The sequence below is a fragment of the Rattus rattus genome, chromosome 7 (genome assembly GCF_011064425.1).
Source record: "Rattus rattus isolate New Zealand chromosome 7, Rrattus_CSIRO_v1, whole genome shotgun sequence".
NCBI classification, from domain to species: Eukaryota; Metazoa; Chordata; class Mammalia; order Rodentia; family Muridae; genus Rattus; species Rattus rattus.
The window spans coordinates 130,721,394-130,743,392 of record NC_046160.1 but is presented as its reverse complement, the minus strand read 5'-3'; the positions used below and the strand labels follow the sequence as shown (position 1 = coordinate 130,743,392).

Below are 21,999 nucleotides of genomic sequence, written 5' to 3'. Positions count from 1 at the left end.
ATGAGTGGGGGAGGGGTGGAGTCAGCCAGAGCAGGCTCTGAAAGGGCCGCAGGTGCACTGGCCTCTAAGGCACTTCTATCCTTGGAGGAATTGGGTACCTGAGAATTTCCTCCGCCTTGTGTTGTGGGCTAATAAACCCTTCTGTGAGGCTGCTCGCAGCAGCTCTTCCTCAGACTAGGGTCTCTGACTCCCAGAATTCTGGCCCCAATGCATTCTGTAGAGCAACAGAGCCAGAAATCCTGCTTCCCAGACAGGGTCTCCCACCTTGTCCTCAGAATAGACCCCTCCCATTTTCCTTCCCGCTAAGAGCTGGCTTGCCGTCCACCAACTCCCATGGAACCACAGGCCTCTCTTTGAGCCTCCTGACCCAACCTGGGCACTGAGCCTGAGAAACAAACACCCTACAGGTCCCAAACTCTGTTGATCCGACCCAGGTTGGGCAGCTGACTCTAAGATACTCGTCCCAAGTTACCTCACGGCTGTGCTGGACACCCATATTTCATTTCTCTGTCCAGCCCATACACTGGGAGCCAAGTGGTCCCAGGTGCCAGGCATATCGGTGATCCACGGCCTACTATTCTGGCTCCATGTGGTGGCCCTTCCGTTGCCCACATATCCTGCAGTAACTGCCATTTCCATGGTGACAACAGCCCAGAAACATGTGCCGCCCCCTCCAAGCCTGACTGACCAGCCAGACCAGCTCCCCCTGGCACCTGTGGACACATGCCAGCCAAGGTAAGAGGCCAGTAAGGAAGCCTTCCTGGACAGACCATTCATAGCGAGGTTCCTGTTCAGGCTGAATTAATTCATGGGTGTCCTATGACTTCCAACCCAAGCCTTCATTATTGTGCCCTCTCCAGCTTCCCACCTTAGGAATCCTGTGGACCCTGGGTACCAGCCTGCTTGACCACCCCACCACTAATATTTGCAGTGAAAGACAGGGCTGACTGGGCTAGGCACAGCTAGTCTTCTGGAAAGGCCTCAAGGGTGCCCAGCCCTAATGAAAGAGTAGGTAGGAGTAGGCCCCCTCCAGTGGGTAGCCACAAAAGAATGACAGGAGATACTGGCTAGATGCCCAGGGAGAGAAGGGGTCAGAGAAGGGCCCGGTAAGAGGGCTTAATTGCAACTTTTGTCCGACCCACTCTGCTGGGTCCCTGGACAATCAAGGAGGGCTATGGGACTGTGTGAGCCTAACGGGAAGTCACATGGGTCGATGACAAACAGTAGCCTTGGCCTCCACTCCCAAAGCTGTGGAGGGCAGAAGGGCAGTAACAGGATCACAGGGGCAGGCACATCTGGACACACCAGCCAAGGGAAGAGGTAGGTAAAGGCTTCCACAGTGCTTTTTGGACAGGGTCCCTTCTTTTATAGCTAGGACGGACTCATCTGGGTCTTGGCTCCCAAGCTGATCATCCCTTAGTGGGCTCTCTCATCTATGCATATGGTAGATGGTGTGGTGTGGGGCAGGTCAGCAGCAGTCTTCTAGGGCCCCAGTAAGGTAAGAAATACCTTGGAGTTCTATCTTGATGTGCTCGGTCACCTAGGGCAGGGTCACAGGTCTACTGGAGGGGAACCCATGGCTAGGTATGGCAGAGCCTGGAATGAAGGCTCTGAGCTATATCCTGGGCAGGTAGGCAGACCGAGTCTAGGACAGGTCTTCAAGCCAGCACCCGTCTCTCGGGTCACGCCTGCCTGACCATCATAGAATGGGTCCTAGTCGTTTTCCTCATTGAAAGGCTTCAGGGTAGAGTAGATTACTTTCCTGGGCCCATAAGCTACCAGTCTATGTCAGCTTCCCATTCTTCACCTTGGCTTTGATGTCCAATCAGCCAAGGTAGACACATGGCCCAAGACACACAGGGTACTGGGGCCCACTTACAAATGAAGTCTCAGTACTCAGGCTCAGCCTTTGGGAAATGACCTGTGGCTGAGGGGAGCTGAGAGAACTAGGTCAGAAGGGGCCTCATGTGTACCTCGCTAGAGCCAAGCTCCCTGCAGACTCCCAGATGGGAGCAGGACTCACCGGAGGCCCTTCAAGCCTGGAGAGTCCTTGAGGAACGGAGGACAAGGTAGAGGCCAGATCAACTGGGAGAAACCCAACGACCCTAGGGACATGAGTAGGGCATATGTCACCACACTGTCCCAGACACCTGGCCTGTCCCCGATAAGGCCCCATCACAAGCTCCCTCCGGGGATCCAAGATACCCCTTATCTTTATCCCAAGTGGGGGCATAAATGGTTTCTATTTTAATCCCGTCTGAGATTTTCACACATCACAGGCGCCTGGGTAAGGCAGAGGCGGGAGGCAGGGGACGAAAGACTCCACTGTTCCCAGAAGGGTCTGTGACCCTTCTCTTGGGCAGCCTGAAGGATGATGGTCTGCAGAGCCCGCCCACCGCCCGCCCACCTCCCGCCGGTAGCTGGCCAGGCCCGCCCGCACCTGTCTCCAGGCCTGCAAGGGCAGGCGCAGGCACAGATAGGATTTCTGGGCAGAAATGTGAGCAAATTCTTGAGAAAAGGACACCTGCCAGGGCGGCGCGGTACGGCGAGCCTGACAGCTGGGCACGGGGTCTGCTGGGCACAGGGGGAGGGGGTTCTGCTGTGCATGGGCGGTGGGGGCGTGGGCCTGGACCTTACCAATCTGCGTCAAGCCGGCCCAGGTAGAAAACCCTGCTAGAGAGAAGTTGCCGGGCCTCAGGGAGGCCGGCTCTCCTTGTGTTGTGTGAGACACTGTCAGCACAACTTCATCTAAAGTGGCCCTCGGTGGCCAGGCCCTCTCGGAAGGGCAGCAGGCACTGGGCCAAAGGCCTGCAGGAACAGGTCTCAGAGTGGTACACTCCGCCAGCCCGAGTAAGACCCCAGCACTAGGCTGACCCTAGCCTGTGGCTACTGCCCATCCTTCTGGGCCTGGCCGTGTATCAGCCAAGGGATGCCCTGGGTATTCTGGGTATTAGAGCAGGTGGGACCCCTAAACCAGGAGGGGGACTGGGAACAAAAGACACAGAAGGGGTTGCTGGGGTTTTCCTTTTTATGAGATTTTTTTCTTTGTTTTTGTTTAATATGAAAATTACTTGAAAAGACAAGGGACCAACCCTGCCAGGCAGCTTGGCCGCTGCTGGCTGCACCAATCCTAACATTCCAGGTGTAAGTTACAGAGCTCAAGTTCATCTACAAAAAAGTAATAAAAATAAAATTTAAAATGGCACCTTCAACAGAACACAACAAAACCTTAGAGCCCACCCCAGCTGAGAAGCCCTGCAGCCCACGGCCCAGGGCACTCCTCGTCTCTGCTCCAGCCAGAAAGTAAACACAAAGCTAAAAAGGACTCCTCGGTGTCTTGGAATAAGTTAGACCACACTTCTTCCCCCGCATGTCCACCAGAGGAGCAGTTTCTCTGCGTGTGAGGGCAGGAGTTGGGGCACTACGGAAACAGAGGGTGGGGTGGGCAGCAGTCTGGTGGGGGAGGGAGGCCGCTTGGCCTCTGCAGGCCTCACTGGATACTCTGGGGCTGATGGAGGGGCCCAGGCAGGCCACTGTGGGTGACCGCCTAGTCCTCAATAACAATGGGCTCGTCATTGACTGGTGCAGGTGGGGGTGGCCGCAGCGGCAGGGCCTGGCTCTGGCGCAGGGCAATAGGCTTGTAGGGCCGGCGGGCAGCACGCTTGGTTTCTGAAGATGAGAGCAGCTTTCGGATTTTCCTGTGGGAAGAGGTAAGCCAGTAAAAACCAGAAGGTGGCAGCTGAAGACTCCCATCCCATCCTGTCCCAGGAAAGGCTCCAACCTGGTCTCCTCGGTGGCCATGTAAAATACATCATCTGGGGCGTCAATCCAGTTCATCCGCCGCCGCTTGACTGGAGGCAGGGAGCCGCCTCGGATTAGGCGCACTTTGGTGGGGTAGGACTTCCCATTGAGCAGGAGATTCCGACTTGGTCCCTGTGGTAAACAAATGTATGAGCACAGGAACACAGTACCCTGCCCTTACCTTATAACCCTCAGCCCAAGACCCCCAGCCCCATGGGCAGCCAGGCCTCAAGGTTCCATAGCTAACCCACAGCCCAGGTAGGCAGCCCCTGGAGGGCTGTAGAGACCTGAATGCACTGGGTCTACACTGTCTGTTAGGTCTGGCCAGGGCTCCCAGATGCTCTCCATGGTACCTGGTGAGGAGTGGGAGCTACCCGGGCCACTTCCCCAACACCCTGAGGGATGTGTGCACATACAGAAGCATGCCAAGTCTCCAGTCACCCATTCTTACCATGTGCCTGGTCTGTCCATGGTTTGCCAGACCTGATGAAAGAGAACACAAAGTGAGGCCAAAACAGGGGAAGGGCATTCAGCATCCACACTGACTGGGAACACTTCCAAGTCCATGAGAGTGGAAGTGGGCATGTACCTCGTGAGCCACCCCTCCAACCAAAGCCCACACAACGGGCCTGTAAGATGCTCTTCGCTAGCCCAGGTGGGCCCACAGCTCTGCCAACCCCACGGACCACACATATATATGTATATGCCACAGAAGGTACAGCAGTTTGGCAACTTGGGCTCCAGGTAGAAGGCCAGAGGCCTCAGACACAGGCTATGACAGACAGGTGAAGTCTATGGACATCCAGAGCAGCTGCAGGCTGTCATCTCTATCCTTAGGGCAGCAATTGCTGGTTGCTCAAAACACTAACAGCAGATGCTAGGTAGGAAACATCTCTGGTGACAGCAGCATGCTCGCAGGCTGAGGGTCTAAGAAGATACTGAGATGTCACTGGAATGAGGCAGAGAGGCAAACTCGAGGCTCTCGCATCCCACCCCAGCAGGAGTGCCAGCTGCGGTCCACATCAGCAAGCGCTGTACCCCAGCTTTGCTGCCATGTGTAAGCATGTATGCCAAACAGGTCCCTGGACGGCTTGGCCCCAGGCAGGGAACAAGACAGGACTCCTCTACCATGCCTGGCTATGCCACTGGACCCATGACAATCCACCAACTTCCACACACTTCTCATTGGAGAGCTCCTTCTTCTTTAAAAAAATATTTGGAGACAGGGTCTTAACATGTATCCCAGCTACCTGGAACCCAAGATCCTACTGGCTTCAGTCTCCCAAGTGTGAGATTACAGCCTGCCTGTCTCTAAGAAACAACAGTCTGCCCCATGTCCTCTACCTGCAACCTGCCCTGGAACCCTGGCTCTAGCCTTTCCCTAGTAACTCGTTTGGCTCCCAGGGACCCGTTTCCTGGTCTGTGGCACCCAGACAGGCACAGCCTGCTCACAGTACCTACTGGGACCCCAACCCTGTGCCCACACAAAGCCTTGTCACGGGGACTACTTACCCAGGTAAGTGCCTGCCAGAGTGATGAGGCGGCAGAGAGAGAAGATACAGGCCAGGGTTAGAGTGAGCGGCATGCACATGGCAGCTAAGCCGCAGGGCAGAGCAGCAGGCAGTACGGGGCAGGGGTTAGTGAGTTAAGAGCCTTGGGTGCCAGGGGCTAGCACCTTGCCCAGAGTTCCCATGTACCCTGCTTATTTACGCAAGGCCAGGCCTGAGGCGCACCACTTGTTAGCCTGTGGCTCCTAGGCTACTTCCAGGACTGAGGCCTAGTTTTACAATTTCACAACAGCCACTTCTCTGTGGCTACGCCCCCTGACATGGGAGCTGCCTAGAGCACGCACAGGGCCAATGAGTTCCTACTACATTCTATACCCAAGTCTTTATGACAGACTTTAAAAAAGTTCAGTGAAAATGAAAAGCTCTTTGTTGAAACCAGAGCAAGGTCTGGGAGGCCATGCCTGGGCCCCTGGACTGAGGTGTACATAGCATGGCCGGTCTCATAGCCACACTAAAGGGATATCCCTGCTTGGGTACCTGACAGCTGGCAAGCTTCCAAAGCAACCTTGAGAGGGAGTATCCTGAGGGAATAAGGTATGTGAGATAGTCACTGCCCACTGCTACCTCCTGGGCTCTTGTCTTGATAGCTGGGGAGGGGCCTGAGCAGGCTCATGCTGGCTGGCTAGTATTTCCCACACTGACATCCAGACTTGGTGCTATCCCTCATCCCCAGAGCAGGTTTGTGCCCCACAACCCTTACCCCATCAGCAGACTCCAAGCTAATCCTCAGCAGACACAAGGGCCGTATGTAAGTTTAGCCACCAACCCATCCCTAATGTCCCCATCAGGCAGGGCACACAAAAATTGCAGGTAGCACTAGCCGCCCTACAAGCAAGGCTGAAGGCATGCGAGCAGTCACAGCGCGATAGCAGTGGGGGCACTAGGGGCCTCGTCCAAGGACAGTCCACCCATGGCTCAGGCCAAGACAGGCCACGGCCAGAGACCCAGGGTTCCTGGGCCCTCCACCAAGAGACAAGTCTACAGGAAGTATGGGCTGTGGCCGGGTCTGTGTGGATTGCCCCTGTACGTGCCCTGAACCGCCCAGTCTGCTAGCAGACAGTACACACAGGCATCACGACAGGACTTGGCCACAGCACCCCACCAGCGGCCGCCCCAGGCCTTACCCCTACTGGGCATCAAGAGGCGCTTCTTCATGTTGCCTGGCAGTGCCCAGGAACAGGAGAGAGAGGGAGAGAAAACACCATCAACTAAGACAGCCAGTTGAATAAGGGTCACGTGGAGCTCCAGGGCTAGCCCTAGTCCCTTGGCCCTCAGGCCTGACTTCCTTAGAGGGCCAGCCCTGCAGCTCCCAGCAGACCTGCCTTGGTCTCTTCACAGGGCCAGTCCTTAAGCTCAGACTCACCATCTACCCCATTGTGCTGCTCATAGCTCCTCTTGCCCAAGATGGTAGGGGAGCCATTGTTGATGACAGGGGCTGACTTGGCAGGGGTCAGACTGCTGAGCACACTGGATGAGCTCTTCACAGGGTCGGGCTTAGGCGGGCGGGGATGGGTCTCTGTGGGAATGGAAGAGGTAAGGGTGTAGTTCAGAAATAGCAGCCCCGTAGGTTCCATGCAGTAATAACACCTTCTTACCCCAAGCCCATCGATTAGGCTAGAAGGAGGCAGTCCCTATGCTACCAGAGCTCACTGGAGCAGCGATCAAAGCACTGGAGCAGGAAGGCTACCTAGGATATGTTCAGGAAGGGTGACAGCCACGTAGAGCCTTGCCCAATGCCTTGGACAGGACAGCTGGGTAAGTGCTAAGAGCTTACAAGATCCAGACACAGCCCATAAACACAGCAGCTCCATCAGACAGCGTCCACACCCAGGCCACCAGGTCTGATGGCAGAAGGCTGGCTACTGGCCAGACACTGAGCTGCCTGCCTGGCCCGAGCAAGGACCTGCCCACAAAAGGCAGATCCTGGCACCCTCCTGGGTGAGGCTGCTTCTGGGGCTCAGGACCCAGGGAGCAAAGCCAGACATTGTGTCTGCAATGAACACACTTAGCTTATGGTTCTGGAATGTCCTTTCTAGAGGAGCTGTCGACTCCATAGTGGAGGACTGACTCAAGTCCACTCAAACCCTGCACACAAGTGACTCCATGCATCTGGCTCAACCTCATGACGTGCCATTCCTAAATGGCCACTGCCGAGAGATTAATAGTCCCCAAACAAACACAAGCAAGGAGAAATCCCTACACGGCTGCTAGCCAGAGAAGTACCTTGCCCATCAAGGCCTCACAGCAGCCTCCAATGCTGTGCTATGTTGGGGAGAGGCCTCTTTGCAGCAGCAGGTGTCCACCCTGCCCTAGGGACTTGTTGGTAGGTTATACCTAGTGTACACCCTAGTCAGAAGTCAGTGGTAGCACATGCCTCTAGTCACAACACTTTGGAAGAAGAGGTGGGAGGATCTCGAGTTTGAGGCCAGCCTGATTTACATAGTTCCAGGATAGCTAGGGCCACATGAGAGACCCTGTCTCAAACAAAAACTTTAGCCAGGAAACAGGGCTGCTGGGCATGCCAGGAAAGTTAAAATCAGAGGGTCTGGAACTCAGGGCCTGGAGGAAGAAGGAAACAGTACAGCTCTCCGTGGGCATTCCTGAGCCTGGCACAGTGTATCCTAGTGATCACGGGCATTCCTGAGCCTGGCACAGTGTATCCTAGTGATCACTTCATGTGTCCTAGACGGGGTGCTAGGATGAGAGTTAGAAACCTATGTCCCACCCATCCTGCTTACCAAGATACCGGAGCACAGCCTCCAGGGGCTTCCGTACTACCTGCTTCAGCACCAGTGGGCTCTGGGAAGCTTCGGGCAGCCGTGCTGTGCCTGTGCGAGGACAAGGGACTGACGATGAAGACCTATGTTCCCCAAGAGCCAGGCTACCTGTACCCCAAGCTGGACACCCTGCCTGAGTCTGGTTCCTGCTAGCCCCAAGAGAGAGAACAGGAGAAGACTCACATTCAGCCTTGATTGCTGCACTGTTGATGGGCATGTAGGGGTGGCGTGCGGCATGCCATGGGCGTAGGATCTCACGGCACAAGCGCCGGGCAATGCGTGTCAACTTGGTAGTATGCAGGTAGAAGGCCTGCCTTGTCTTCATGGCAAACTTGGGGCTCCCACTGCTCCGAGCTGGGATGCCATGGGGACTCTGTGGAATGGGGCACACCGCCCCAATATAGCACTGTGACTGGAAGCCAAGGACCTGAGGTTGACATGCAGCAGGTGACAGATAGGTATGGTGTGTCCCACTTACCATGTTATTGCGGTTTGGTCCCGGCCTCTCTCCATCTAACCGGGTTGGCATTTTCAAGCCACCATATTTCTTCCAATATGTCCAACAAGATGCGCAGAGGCGACACTGCATGTTAGGGGGACCCCAAGAATACCACTGGTAAGACTGTGTGGCTACGGACAACAAAGTTGGAAATAGACGGATTCTTAAGCAGAACCAACGGTGCAGAGCATCCCAGTGTCCCCACCGCCACCACAGCCATCCCACCCCTGGCTCAGGACCACAGCAGGTCCACCTCATACTCCTGAGGACTCTTCCAAACTGCCCCACCACCACTGCAGCCCCATACGGTGAGTCATTCCAGGTTTGGGCATGGGGCTTCAGGGGCCCTGTGAGCGCCACAGCCACGCAGTAGCATTCCCGTGGCCCTGCTGCCCAGGATGGGGGCCAGCCAGGTACAGCACTTACTGTAACAGCTCTCGCAGGCCCGACCGGCCCCGGGGCTCTGGCCTGGTGTCCCTGTGCCATTCACTACACTGGCCTTGACACTGTTGACGCTGATCTGGTTTGGGTTTGGCTTGTTACTGATGGAGGAGAAGGATCAGTCACAGGTGCCCTGGGGTGTCTGTATCCCCACAGATATCCCTGGTCCACTGTAGTCTGGCTGCCATATCCCAAAATGTGCGGCACTAAACCCAGCTTGACTCCTGGGCCAAAAAAGCTTAAATCCTGCTCCCTCCTCCCCAGTGGAGCAAGCTCATGAAAGGGTCACTCAGGAGGCCGCCTGGCCCGCGTCCCACACCCACCTCCCACCCTCCACCGGCCCCAGGAATATAAAGGTAGGACTTACTAGTTGGGAATATAAACCTGCTTTAACTTGCTCTCTGCTTCAGCTGCTTTCAAACGTTTCTTTAAACAAAACAGAGGGTTAGGGAGGTCACCAAGCTGGCCAGGGAAGCTGGGAGAACACAGGGAGGGGGAGGCTATTGTTTCGCCATCATTGGCATCCTTGGGGAAAATTTTGCATGACCTTCCCTGGCCAGCCTGGGGCCAGAGAGTGGGGCTACAAGGCTGGCTAGGGGTCAGGAATGTCCCTTCCTCCCAGTCTGTGAGTCCTCTAGTGACCCTAGGTCCTTCCTCTTTTCTCTAGGGCTTAAGGAGAGGTCACTGGGAAAGAATGAACAAACATAATGTGGCTACATGGGGACTAGAGAGGACGGGCAGGTGGATCGGGAGAGTGGGATGGCACACCTGCTGGACGTATCTGTCGGTGGTCTTCCACATGTAGTAATACTCAATGATGCTGGTGAGCGACTTCCATGGGAGCTGCGGTGACAAGGCAGTCTGATGGGTGGCGGGAACAGGGCCAAGCTCAAGCAGGCAAGGGAGGAGCACGGCAGTGGCAGCGGCAGGGCGGGTATCACTTCAAGCCCCCCAGTGTTCAACACGGCAAGCCCACAGCGGGCGTGTGGCTGGCCTTCCCCTTACCCAGAAACCCCAAGCTAAAACAATTACCATTATGCCTGAAGGAGATGACAGTAGCTCGGTTCTGGTCTTACCAAGGGTCCGAGATGCAAGGACAAGACGGCAGAACCTGCTGCCTTGCCTTTCGTTCTGCCTTCCACGAGACAATGCAGCACAAAAGCAGTTGCCAAAGGCAGACCCTCAACCATGGACGCAGCAGCTTCCAGAGCCAGAGACCGATGGATTTGTTGCCATTACCCATTCTCAGGTGCTTGAAGTAGAGGCCGCTGCACTAGCCACAGTCTTAGCCTGCACTTCACCTCGGCTGGAAAGCCAAACCCGGGGCTCTCTGGGTTAAAGAGCTCCAGGGCTACTTTCCACACGTGCTTTGTCCTTCCCGCAGTGTTCAGTCTCAGTGCTAACTAAGCGCCTGAGGTTTCTCTCTCTCAGCACAGCTGCAAGCCCCTAACTGTCCCTTTCCCAGTGCTCCCTGGCCACAAGCCACATCACTAGTCCTCCCACCTAGAGTTACTGTTTGGTTTGTCTTCCAGCAGTGGTAGGGATCAAACCCAGGGTCTCCTACATACAAGGGATGTGCTCTAGCACCAGCTACATGCCAAGGGTCTCCTACATACAAGGGATGTGTTCTAGCACCAGCTACACGCCAAGGCTGGCATGACAGGTGAATGTAACCTGCAATCTTGTCTCTTTAGATTCATCAGTTTTACCTACATAAACAAGTTCCTGACAGCAGACCCAGAAAAGCGTTCTGTGGCACGAGCTATACAGAGATGAGTTAGGAATTGAACTCAGGACCTCTGGAGGATCAGACAGTGCTCTTAAACCTCTGAGCCATCTCTCTAGCCCTTGAATTCTTCTAGATCTACTTTTCGTCTGAAAAGGTTTTGCTCGCTTCATTTAGTTGGTATTTTTTAATCCAGTTATGTGCTAGGCCGTCAAGCAGAGACCGTGGGTATTGTGGCCCTGGGAATGACCAGCACCCAAGCCTCCCAGGCCTCCAGCCTACATTAGCATCCTGTATGCTCCTGGCTGTCACCCTGGGTCTGTTTGTGTGTAGCAGTGTCTCACTGTTTTGCAAGCTGGCCTCAGCCCTCTCAGCACTAGGACTGCAGGCATGCACCACCATGCTCGGTCTTGTTATTTTGATGGAGTCCAGTAGATAATACTACATTTACTATATCCTGGCTCCATATAACCCCACCTCCTCACGGCTGTCATGACGGTGGCGCAACTGCCTCACCTCATACAGACGTGCTTTTTCAGAGGGCCTGCAGGCTTTTAGCCAACTCTAACACTACTGAGGCTTTTGGGAAGGTTTTTCTTGGGGTTGGGGGGCTCTGAGAACTCAGCCCTCCCATGTTAAAGACCCTGCAGACTTGCACACGGGAGTGAGGTGCAGCTTCGTTAAGAACAAAAACAAAAACAAGTTCAGGCGGCTGTGAAGTCTTGAGGACGCTTCTAAGAGACCCTTGTTCACAATAGCACCGCAGCTCCCGTGAGCGCCTATGGCTGCTGAGCGCTCACTGGTGGCCATCCCGGTCCTGGACCAAGAGGGCAGAGGCCTTGCCACAACAGGCACACGCACTGGCCTGGGTGAGAGGGAACCTGGCAACCAGCCCAGCCTACTTAAGCACTTACAAAGTCTTGCTGAATGTCTGTGAAATCTTTCCCATATTTTTCCAGAGCTTCCTCAAAAAGGTTGGCTTCTGATGCTGACCACTCCTCCATCTCATCCCTGCAGAGCACTGGCCCACCCTGAGGCACGAGGGCAGAGATGGCCTTGGAGATGTCGTAGATGTTCTTGTGCAGCGTGTCCATGGCATGAAACTGCAAGACAGCAGGGTCCCCTGGGTCCAGGCTGTCCCCAGGCTCGAAGGAGATCTTCCTGCACCTGAGATGTGACCCCTACACCCACCTCTTCAGGTCTCAAGGTGACAATCTAGTAGCCGCCGAGGCCCCTAGGGGGAACCCCTACCTAACTCCCTTAGCATATTAGATAAGTCTAAGGTGTCCCAGGAGAGGCTGGAATCCTAAGTCCTCAGTCACCTCGCTAGGACCCTCTCTATCTAGGAGGGTGCTGGACCCCAGAAGGAGGCAGAAGAGGTGGCAAGCGGCCCACTCACCAGGGTGATGTCTCGGGAGGCTGCGGCGGCACTCATATGCAGGCTAGGCTGCCGCACGGAGCTGCTGCAATCCAGGGCCCGTGCAAAGGTACCCACAGAGCTAGGGAGAAGGAGATCCACTAAACTAACCACCAGAGCTGACCTGGAGGGATGACCTCCACCAGCAAGTTAGTGAGGGCCAGGACCCAGGTGGTACATGCACCAAAGGGTCTCTGGGGCTCAGCTCTAGAGGAGCACAGGTAGAAGCTGTAGCTACATCTTGGTGGCATGAGTCCCCGTGTGTAAATCAATCAGGGGGCAAGCAATATACAAAATATACCTCAATGCTGGTTGAGAGAATTTTCTTATCCACCCATGTGTGTCTGCTGGAGATCTCTGTCTGCATGGGGAACTGCGTCAGACCTGGGAACCCTAAGCCTCACTGTCCGTAGCAAAGGCAGGCAGGCCCTCCTGGGCCATGCTGGATCTGCTGAGCCTCAACTGCCCTGGAGGCTCAGTGCTGATTCTGGGCCTTCTGGGCCTATCCCCTTTGTTCAAGCAGCCTTGGGCCTCCCATTCAGCCAGCCAGGAGCTCTTTAGCCAGGTCCTAGCCTAGCCCTGGGAGGAACACCTGCCTATGATGGACAGCCCTCAGGGCACACACAGGGAGAATATAGGCCCAGATGCCTAGGAACACTTATCACAGGAGCCCAGAGACATTTTCAGGCTGCATTCATACTCAGAAAAAGGACTGAGCAAGAAACAAGGATAAAGGGGTTGGGGATTTAGCTCAGGGGTAGAGCGCTTGCCTAGCAAGGGCAAGGCCCTGGGTTCGGTCTCCAGCTTCCAAAAAAAAACAAAAAAAAAAAAAAAAACAAACAAACAAACAAAAAAAACAAGGATAAGACCATGGACCCCATACTGGATGTACAAATTAAGGCTCCATGTCCCCAAGACCCACCACACTGCTCCAGGCAACATCCTGCTGGCCCCTGATTACTGGACTCACCGGGCCACCACCAGAAACTGGTCAATCTGCTTATCTACAAGTGGATTGTGGGCTTCCCACACCTTGGTCTCCAGCTTCGACTGATCGCGGCCGTCCTCCTCACCTACGAGGAACAAGTGTAGTTTAGGGAGAACAGCAAAGGCTGTGGAAATGTCCAGTGTAACCACAAGTCTGTTCGCTCCCAGGTCCATGGCACCACTTCTCCCCAGGTGACAGGAGATGCTGGCCTGGAGGGGAAGCTGGCACACACACCCAACCCTTGTGGTGGAGGTCAGGTACTCTGCTCTTGGATTTCTATTATTCTGGGAATTAGGGAACAATTCCTGATGAAATAACCATATACACATAAAGAGCATACAGCAGGATCAAGGATCCTAAGGAGAATTTTGTCACAAGCCAGGCCAGGCATGACTCTAGGGAAAATGCCCCAGGAGAAATCCCACTGTAATCCATTGTCTGGTTCTCTAGCCAAGGGCTACATTCATAATTTAGTGAAGGTATCAAGCTTCGAAGTTTGCATCAGATCCCATCAACTCCCCTTTGACCCTTGGCATCAACCCACCATGTGGCCATGAACAGCCTACACTTGAGTCCCCACAGAATACTGGGTTCCTGTTCAGGGCATTGAGTAAGCTCTCTAACAGAAGGACTGGATGTCTACAAGGAGATATTCCTGACCCTCTTGAAGAGTTACTATCTATGGGTCCTAAATCCAGGACAGAGCAAGGCAAGGCAAGTCTTATGATCTGCTAGTCACAGGCGATCAGGGTCCTGAGTTGGAAGCCCACCACTGCAGAAGACCCTGCAGGGACTGTGGCAGAAACTGAGGAGCCTGAATCATCAGGTCCTCTGCTGCTCTCGGACCACAGCCGGACTCTATAAACTCCAGCCTACACAGGCCCAGTACGGTGGCATTTCCCCCAATGCTGTGGGTGGGTTTCAGTCTTGATGTGGACCGTGCTTAATCAGGGGTCACAGGGACAGCTCTTGGAATTCCAAGGTCTCCAAAACCAAGATGCTGTTCACAGCAAATGGCCTGCCATTGCTTGGAACAGAGAGCAGAGAACACCTATGGAACCAACCCACATCGCTCACTTTGAAATTTCCAACTCAGTGAACGAAGGCAAGCATTCCAGTTTATATCATTCAAAACACACACAGTGGGGCTGGAGAGATGGCTCAGCGGTCAGGAGCAGGCATTGCGCTTCCAAAGGACCCAAGTTCCAATTTCCAGTACCCCTGTCTACCAGCTCACAAACACCAGGATCTTCAGCTCCAGGAGATACAACACTTCTGGTCTTGTCCACACACACACGCACACGCACGCACACACGCACACACACACACACACACACACACACACACACACACACACACACGACTAAAAACTTAATTTTCACTATGGGGAAGCCACTGACCTTTGTGTCAAGAGGCTACAGAGACTAGGAAAGAAGGCCATGCTGGTGGTCGGAGACTCCTCTGGGGTCCTCCTTTTTTTCCACAGACAGGCCCTACAGCCAAAGTGTGGCTCTCTTGGGGATCTTCTAGCACTTGCCAATGAGCCCACAAATGTCTAGGACTCTTAGAGCTGCTTGATTCTGAGGAACAGATGCTCAAAGCAAGGTCCTCTGACCTTTGAGACCTCTCCCACCTCTCTGGTCCCTGTGCAAGTTCATGTGACTGTGACAGCCGAGGCCTGACTTTCCTCTGACCCTTCCCCTCAGCCAGGCTGAGAAAGCAGACACTATGGCTTCAGCCCAGGAGGCTGGACATGGTTCAGGCCTGTCTGCAGAGCTTGAGGGCTGGGGCTATTTGAGGAAGAAGCTAAAGAAGGCAGCAGTCGGCTGGCTCTGGCTGAGGTTGTGCACGGGCATCAGGATGCCCAGGTGTTAGAGACAGGGTAACGAGGCTCAGGCACGGAATAGAAGTCAGCAAACAACGGGTAGCCTCCCATACACAGCTCAGAGGGAAGCCAGGCCCCACCCAGCTGCCACCCAAGTGGGCTTAGCACCTCACTCTGAGGTCCAATAAATACCAGAAAACCATAAAGCAAAGGGAAGGAAGGGCAGGGAAAAGCAGGAAACAAGTGCCGTGTTGGGCCAGCCACTCTGAAGACAGCACACTGCCCTAGCATAAGCCGGTTCTAGCTGAGGCACCCCAAACCACCAAACAGCAGTGCCTGAGACTGGGGCACAGAAGTGCTGCTCTCTCAGAACCTCCAGTCCCAGCTGAGCTAACAGCTCCGTGGGATATGGGGCCTGACTGGGTCAGAGCCTGAGAGCCCTATCAGGAGGCAAAGGCCAGGGTCTCGAGCTCATCAGATCATTCTGCCAGGGCTGCTGAGGGAAGATGTGGGAGGGGCCTGCAAGCCCTGGATGTCAATCTGCTCTGCACTTCCCACCCACCTGACAACCTGATCTCTGCTGCCCACCTAGGTAGACTCAATTCTGACCAAACCCCTACATGTGGATGGATGGGTGGGTGGGTGGACAGATGGATGGACGGACGGACGGACGCATGAACGGATGAATGTAACTTTAACTCCACCAAGGGGGAGGGGCTGGTGAGATGATCAGTATGCAGAGGTGCTTGCTGCTAAGCCTGACAACCTGAGTGCAATCTCCAGACCCACATGCTAGGACAGAGACAAACCTACAAGTTGTTCTCTGACCTCCAAAGTACACTAAGGACCTGAGTTTAATTCCTGAGTCTCACATTGGGGGATGAACAAACAGACTCCAGCAAGTTATCTTCTGAACACACACACACACACACACACACACACACACACACACACACACACACACCCGCACAGACGTGGCACACTGACGAACACTTAGGCAAAATACCATACGCGTAAAATATAAATAAAATATAAATAAAAGAACAAAATAAGTAAGGAACGAGGCTGGGCGTGTGGCGTGTGGCAGCAACAGTATAAATCGAATTCATAATGAGCTGCCCAAGAGAAACCTGAGGCCAAGGAGCCGCAGGCTGAGCAGGCAGCTGTCGGGTTTGAGACTTGCGGCTGAGGTCGGCCAGTGTCCATAGGAAGGAGGCCTGGAAGAGCGGAAGCCCAGGTAAAGCCGCGAGCGTTCCCTCCAGCCTCCTCCATGCTGCTGGCCCAGCCTGAACCTCACCGTCTTTCAGCAAGTCAGTGATGTCAGCCTGGTACCGGTTCCCTACACGAATTTCGCCTTTATCAGCCAGGAGGGTCTTCTGCTGTGGGTCGTAGACTAGAGAGTAGAAGAAGAAATCCTGAAAAACACCACATACAAGACAGAGGTGTCAGACGAGTCTTCTCCCACCGCATCCACCAAGCCAGGCTACTTCTGGGGGTGAGGGATGTGGCCTGCCTGCGGTGACCCCAGGGCAGAAGGCCCTGCAACAACAGAAGTGAGTGAAGTGAGGGGAGACCTCATCCAACTGCTTCAGAGGGTGCTTGTCTGGTGAGGAACTGACAGTGGATGAGCCATGAGCTGGCCAAGGCCGCCTCACAAAAGCCACTCACGGTCTTTCTGTCACAACAACCATTTGAAACTCAGCTTGTGAAGGCCAGGCACAGAGGCACACACCTGTAATCTCAGCACTTGAGAGTCAGAAGCAAGCAGAGCTCTGTGAGTAAGGCCAGCCTGGCCTACACAGTGTGCTCCAGGACAGCAGAGCCACTCGAGAACGTAGCTCAGACATCACAGGTTGGGGGGAACCAACCTATGAGCGCAACAAAAACCACGGTGCCTAGGAATGAACTCCACGGGCTGCAGGCAGACAGGCAGGCACATGAAGAGGCACCTAGACAGAGCTACAGACCATACCAGGCCGCATCCTGTGGCTGACCTCGAGGCCCAGTCCTATTCCTTATGATCAGCATGGCGTGAGTCCTGAGTAGTGGTCTGAGCCCTCAATGCTCCTGCCCCCAGGCCTGCTGCTCAGTTCTCCCACGGCTCCTCGGCAGCTGGTCCTCACCTCGACACTCCACCCCATGACTTACAATTCCCCCTTTCCAGCTTCCATTCTTCTTCCTGCTCCACTCTGAAAGCGACTGACTCTTCTCGGCCACTGCACGGAGATGTCAGTCGGTGATGGCTGCCTTTCTAGGGTCAGTCCACTCATTGGGGGGTGGTGCTGACTCAGGTGCTGTCACTGTGTTCAGCCAGTTTCACCAGGAGGAAGGTCTGGCTGGCCCGATCGTGCTAAGCATCCCTTCTCTTGGCTACTGTCTGAGATGTGGATAACCTTCTTGGTGGGGTCCCTGTTTCTTGAGACTTTGCCTATGAGGGCTGAGGCCTAGGCAAGGTATGATTGCCAGAAGCTACTGGGAGTTATGTCTGGTAGGCCACAGCTATACAGAACCCAGGAGGTTACTCAACTCACTGGTTCATAGCATCTGAATTAAAAGTAGAAAAAGCACGCTCAGGCATACAGAGGGCAAGGAGATGCCAAGCCAGCAGAAGCAGGCACCTGCCATTTTCATCACTCAGGTACTGCATGGTTCTTAAACATCTAAATAAGAAACATCAAAGAACACGTGGGCCCTGACACCAGGAAGCCAACAGCACCTGGGAACTGCCTAGGCCATCTCTGTACAACGGGGATCGCCACTGTCTGCACGTCACGGCTAGCCTCTGGGATCACCACTGTCTGCCACTATCTGCACGTCACGGCTGGCCTCTGGGATCACCACTGTCTGCCACTGTCTGCACGTCATGGCTGGCCTCTGGGATCGCCACTGTCTGCACGTCATGGCTGGCCTCTGGGATCACCACTGTCTGCACGTCCAGCTGGCCTCTGCACGTCACGGCTGGCCTCTGGGATCACAGTGCTCTTCTCTTTCCATTCTGCAGTTTTAGCCTTCCCTACAGCTGTCAGCACGGGTCCTTTGAAAGCCGTCTCCGCCCAGCAGAAACACTCCCAAGCAGCAGTCACAGACTCTGCTCTAGACTCCTGTCAGCCAATCAACCTTCATGGCCTTCTCCAAAGGCACGGCCTGCCTGGAGAACTGAGGGTGCACACACGTCTCATGGCTGCCCAGATTCCTAGCCTGCAGGACTGCACGCAGCTCTCTCTCACCAGACCAAGATGTCTATGGTTGCTCAGGCTTGTGGCCCTGAAAAGCCTCATGTAGCAAGAGCTAAGGCGCCACATCCAACTACTTCTGGGCTATGTATGGCAAGGAGTGGGTCTACAGCTGAGAGCACAGGTCGGTATCGCTATAGAGTGGGCTCTGTATTGAGAGTGAGCTCTTATTTAGACATGACTCCTGTGTGAGGGGTGTAAGCTGAGTGTGGACATATTCCGCCATTCTGGTACTCTCAAGCTCACGGGCACTCCCTGTGGGCATACAGTGAGGAAGGCCTGTATAGGCTAACCTGAGCTATCTGTATCAGAGCCTCAGACCACAAGGCTCATGAAAAGGTAGCAGAGCTCTAGAGACTAGGTCCCAGGCCAGACGTAGTGTGTGTGTATGTGTGTGTGTGTGTGTGTGTGTGTGTGTGTGTGTGTGTGTGTGAGAGAGAGAGAGAGAGAGAGAGAGAGAGAGGACTTGACTTAGTATTCCTTTCAACTGCCCCAGTCCCAGGCCAGGGTAGTGTGTGTGTGTGTGTGTGTGTGTGTGTGTGTGTGTGTGTGTGTGTGTGTGTGTGTGAGAGAGAGAGAGAGAGAGAGAGAGGGACTTGACTTAGTATTCCTTTCAACTGCCCCATCCCCCACGCCATGCACTGCAGCCATCTGGCCTCAGAAACCTGCCCTGCCCAGCAGTGGTATCCTACAACATCTCAGGGGACTTTACTTCCCAGGAGATGCTAGTTTCTTGGGGGTGACGTCTAATGTGTAACACCTAACTCTATGCAAGGTGACCCTACAGAAGAACTACCTACCCCAAATGCAGCAATGTCCCACAAGGCAGGCAGCCATGGGGTCACTGTAGACTGTGGACAGAGATGGCTGGTGAAAGATTGTTTTCCATGTGATACCCACGGGCTTTTTTGCAAGCACCCAAGTAGGAGACAAGATAACTCTTGTCCCTATAGTCCTGGCTGATGAGGCAAAAGTGCTCACCAACTCCAACATTTATTCCCCCAGAGCGGAGACCTCCACATAAGGGTCACCTTGAAGGAATGAATGCCTGTGAACACCTGAACTGACCAACAGGACCCAAACTTCTCTGAATCTTGGTGACAGGGTCCTATGGGTAGGGAAGGAGTTGAGCTGTAATGAAAAGGGCAGACGTCATGTCCAGGCCAGAGGGTGGGTCTTACCTCACGCTCCAGGTAGGACTTGAGTGACTCGGTCTCATTGAGCAGGGTAACACTGCACTTGCCCCTGGAAGAGAGAATGGGTAGGTGGAGGAGGAGCAGGCAGCACGGTGCCAGGTAGGGCTGCGAGAACTACCTGATGTGGGTGGCAGGCAGAGACTCCAGCTGCCGAGAGAGGAACAGTTCCCGATGCCGCAGCTGGTGCTTAAGTTTCTCAGGCAGGTCTACCATCTCTGGGTTTTCTACCTCCTCCTCCACTTCCCCTAGAGGACAAAGAGACCCTGTCAGTCATCTCTTAAGACGGCACCCGACAGCCCCAGTCCAAGCTAGCTCTCCCTCGTGCAGGGCACCAAGCACAGCAGGGTCGCTTCCCTGCCTAGCACATCTCCTGCCGTTCCAGGGTGGCTCAGGAGCGCTGGGCAGGCCCCCACAGATGCCCCGGAGCCCTGGAATACAGGGCTAACCGTCAGGACGGGAAGATGAAGACAGTGCTCAGACTGGCCTCAGAAGCAGCAGGCAGAGAGAGGCAGGAAAAACACGGGCACACTACATGTTTAGGACAGGAGGTTTTGCCCACCAGCCTGAGGCCAGAGGGTCCACACAAAACACAGTAGCTCTCCTGCACTGGCAGGACAACCCCTGAAGCCTGGGCCACAGCCAAGGCCCGGCTATAGGCCAAACATAGGGAATCGCAGCCCTCAGCCGGCTGGCAGGGGATGCAAGGATAGGCACGCAGGCAGCCCATCCAGGACACATCCACTTGTGCATCGCCCGCCCCAGCCCAGGGACACAGACGCGAGGACGCCCTCCTTGCAGAGGTCGGCTCTTACCTTCCTCGCCGGTGTCCGCCCCCGGTCCGGCTCTATAGCAGACTGACAGGGCTACATAACAGACAGACAGCGCCCAGATGGCAGGTTAGGGCCAGTGCCAGCGCTTGCTCCCTGCCCAGGGCCCGGACCGAGGAGACATGGGGGCCACAGGCCTCCCAGTGGAGGACAGATACCACCCAGCCAAACACTATCTATGTCCCCTGACTGCTCCAGCATTCAGGCTGCCCACCCGACTGCAACCCATCCCTCTTCCAACTACTGCCCGAGACCCCCACCCTGTGTGTGCAGCTGTCTGCCCCTGCCAGACTGCTCACACAAACTGCACCAATCAGGAGCTAGCTCCTCCCTAAAAGGCAAGAACAGGAGTCCAAGCCTCCAGACAAGATTGCCCAGACATGGGCAAGAGAACAGCATCAGGCCAGCAGGAAGGATGCTGACTATAGGGAGAGCACAGGGTATACCAACGTCATAGCAAATACTTTAGCACCGTGGCTACTGCCCACTTCCCTGCATCAACAAAATACCCCTTAGCCTTGCCTACATCCCAAAACAGGAGTATAGAATAGTGTGCACTGTGACAGCCCAGCAGAGTGACAGCCTGACAGACATGGCTGCTCTCTGTTGCCCCCCTGTGGTGACTGCCAAGCATGTTAGGAAGGGCTATCCCTTAGCCGGAAGCCAGGACTGAACGTGGAGGTAGATTTCTTCTCAGCATGACCGGGTCTCAGAAGCCTGGGGCATCTCTACTAAGCTATTTTCCTCCTAAACACAAGGCAGGCAGGTCTGTCCAGAGCAGCTCCTGCCCAGCAGTCAGGAGCTAAGCACACACATCATCTGGGGCCTAAGACATCAAAATTACATGAGGCCACCAACCACGCCACTCTGTTATTACGTATCTAGGGGACTGGAAAAGGGGCCTGCAGACTGTGCACGTGTCAGATCCTCAGCTACAGTCACCCACCAACCCTGACTCAGGCACTAAGTGGTTCCAGGATCCCTCATCTCTTCTAGGCCTGCAGCAGGGCCAGACCTTATAGCCGTATGCACAGCCTCTTGCTCCAGCTCTCCCTAGAGACCTTTCAAAGGATCAATCCTGAAGGCAGGTGGGACAGCCCCAACCCATACTCCCAACCCAAGGCTCATCTCAGGCCACCTTTAGTGACACTCTGCTAAGCCCTACCCTTGCTCTGAAGGGTACTTCAGAGAGGCCAGGCCACAGTTCCCTCTGGGGGCACTTGGAAGGGGCTCCTGCTACACACGCACCACCGGCTACAGTGCTTGGCTTCCCATCTGGGGGCAGTGCTTGGGGTGGACACCCTGGCAGGTCAACAACTGGGAGCCCTCTCAGTCTCCAGCTCCTGCGTAAGGAGCCCTACTGTGCAATCAACGGTGTGTGCCTCCGATATAGGACGCTGTACGTAACCAGGAGGCAGCACCATGGAATGGAGCAATCACAAGACAGGCCAAGAAGAGTCAGCCTGCAAACCCTGGCACCCTGACGCCTGTCTTGTTGGCTTACTGAGGCTCTCAGGAGGCCCAGCCAGAGATGCCCTGAGCAGTTTTCCCAGGAGCACAGTGTGAGGTCCTGGTTCTGGGAGGTAACATGCCCGGGATTTCACAGCACACACGCTCCTGCACAGACATAGCAGCGCCTCTGTGGGATCTGGACAGCAGTGAGGTTCTGACATGCACTGATTCTTAAAGCAGGTCACTGCC

At 54.9% G+C, this 21,999-nt stretch overlaps 1 protein-coding gene across 8 annotated transcripts in view; it reads right to left on the bottom strand.

The window, feature by feature from the left end:
* Positions 1-3,014: 3,014 nt before the first annotated feature.
* The window catches only part of Mta1 (metastasis associated 1), a 38,623-nt gene continuing 19,638 nt past the window's right edge, over positions 3,015-21,999 (bottom strand). Inside the window, exons 4-22 of one of the 8 annotated variants that reach the window (XM_032908557.1) lie at positions 20,284-20,334; positions 19,590-19,716; positions 19,457-19,520; positions 16,340-16,457; positions 13,200-13,302; positions 12,212-12,311; positions 11,727-11,915; positions 9,855-9,929; positions 9,454-9,512; positions 9,072-9,187; positions 8,625-8,776; positions 8,330-8,519; positions 8,108-8,197; positions 6,733-6,885; positions 6,494-6,577; positions 5,314-5,325; positions 4,253-4,284; positions 3,782-3,933; positions 3,015-3,698 (exon numbers count right to left, since the gene is read on the bottom strand). In XM_032908557.1, coding sequence (XP_032764448.1) covers positions 3,548-3,698; positions 3,782-3,933; positions 4,253-4,284; positions 5,314-5,325; positions 6,494-6,577; positions 6,733-6,885; positions 8,108-8,197; positions 8,330-8,519; positions 8,625-8,776; positions 9,072-9,187; positions 9,454-9,512; positions 9,855-9,929; positions 11,727-11,915; positions 12,212-12,311; positions 13,200-13,302; positions 16,340-16,457; positions 19,457-19,520; positions 19,590-19,716; positions 20,284-20,334 — 2,018 coding nt within the window. In that variant the 3' untranslated portion in view covers positions 3,015-3,547. Of the gene's footprint in view, positions 3,699-3,781; positions 3,934-4,252; positions 4,285-5,313; positions 5,326-6,493; positions 6,578-6,732; positions 6,886-8,107; positions 8,198-8,329; positions 8,520-8,624; positions 8,777-9,071; positions 9,188-9,453; positions 9,513-9,854; positions 9,930-11,726; positions 11,916-12,211; positions 12,312-13,199; positions 13,303-16,339; positions 16,458-19,456; positions 19,521-19,589; positions 19,717-20,283; positions 20,335-21,999 lie in introns of those variants that run through there. The other 7 variants (XM_032908559.1, XM_032908558.1, XM_032908561.1 and 4 more) reach the window with 7 other exon arrangements.